General features: G+C 48.7%; 1 pseudogene across 1 annotated transcript in view; it reads right to left on the bottom strand.

Moving 5' to 3' along the window:
* Positions 1-2: 2 nt before the first annotated feature.
* The window catches only part of TEOVI_000085400:pseudogene, a 764-nt pseudogene continuing 197 nt past the window's right edge, over positions 3-569 (bottom strand). Inside the window, 2 exon segments of the mRNA in view lie at positions 3-563; positions 566-569. The exon segment at positions 566-569 is cut by the window's right edge and continues 197 nt beyond it. Of these exon segments, the coding sequence occupies positions 3-563; positions 566-569 (565 nt within the window).

The raw sequence follows: 569 nt of genomic DNA on the forward strand, positions 1-569 counted from the left end.
GTTAATTTTACCTGCGTTTTCCTCTTCTGGCAAGCGACCTTTAAAGGTGCCCAGTTCGCTTGCGTCTTGGCGTTGCCATCCCAGTTGTCGCTGCTGCTGCCACCTGCGTTGGCTGTGTCGGGTCCGCATATTTTGTTTCCGTTGGGTGTTGCGCCATCGTCATAGGCACAAAGGCAAAGAAGGTCTAGTTTGAGTGAGCTCCCTGCTTTGAGTTGAGTAGGCGTTGTTGTCCCTGAGCAAATGGCTGCGCGGTTTCCTGGCCCATAGTTTGTTGCTGCTTCTGTGTTGACCGCTCCGAAGCTGGCTTTATTTAAAAGTGTCTGAATGTTTGTTGCCTGGGCGACTTTTAGTGTTGTCTGGGCCGCTTTGTAAAATTCAAAGACCCTTTCGGCGTACAATTGTAATTTCGCGAGCTGGGCTTTGCTAAGCTTTTTCGTCGACCACTTTGCGTAGTCTGCTTTGTTGGGGTCTGTTTCGATTGCATTCTTACATTTTTTTCAGAAGGTATAGTATTTTTCCCACCGTCCATTTTCGGTTCCTGTTTTGGGTACGGCAGGTTTGTCTTGTCG

Source organism: Trypanosoma equiperdum (assembly GCF_001457755.1).
Source record: "Trypanosoma equiperdum strain OVI genome assembly, contig: ctg_248, whole genome shotgun sequence".
NCBI classification, from domain to species: Eukaryota; Euglenozoa; class Kinetoplastea; order Trypanosomatida; family Trypanosomatidae; genus Trypanosoma; species Trypanosoma equiperdum.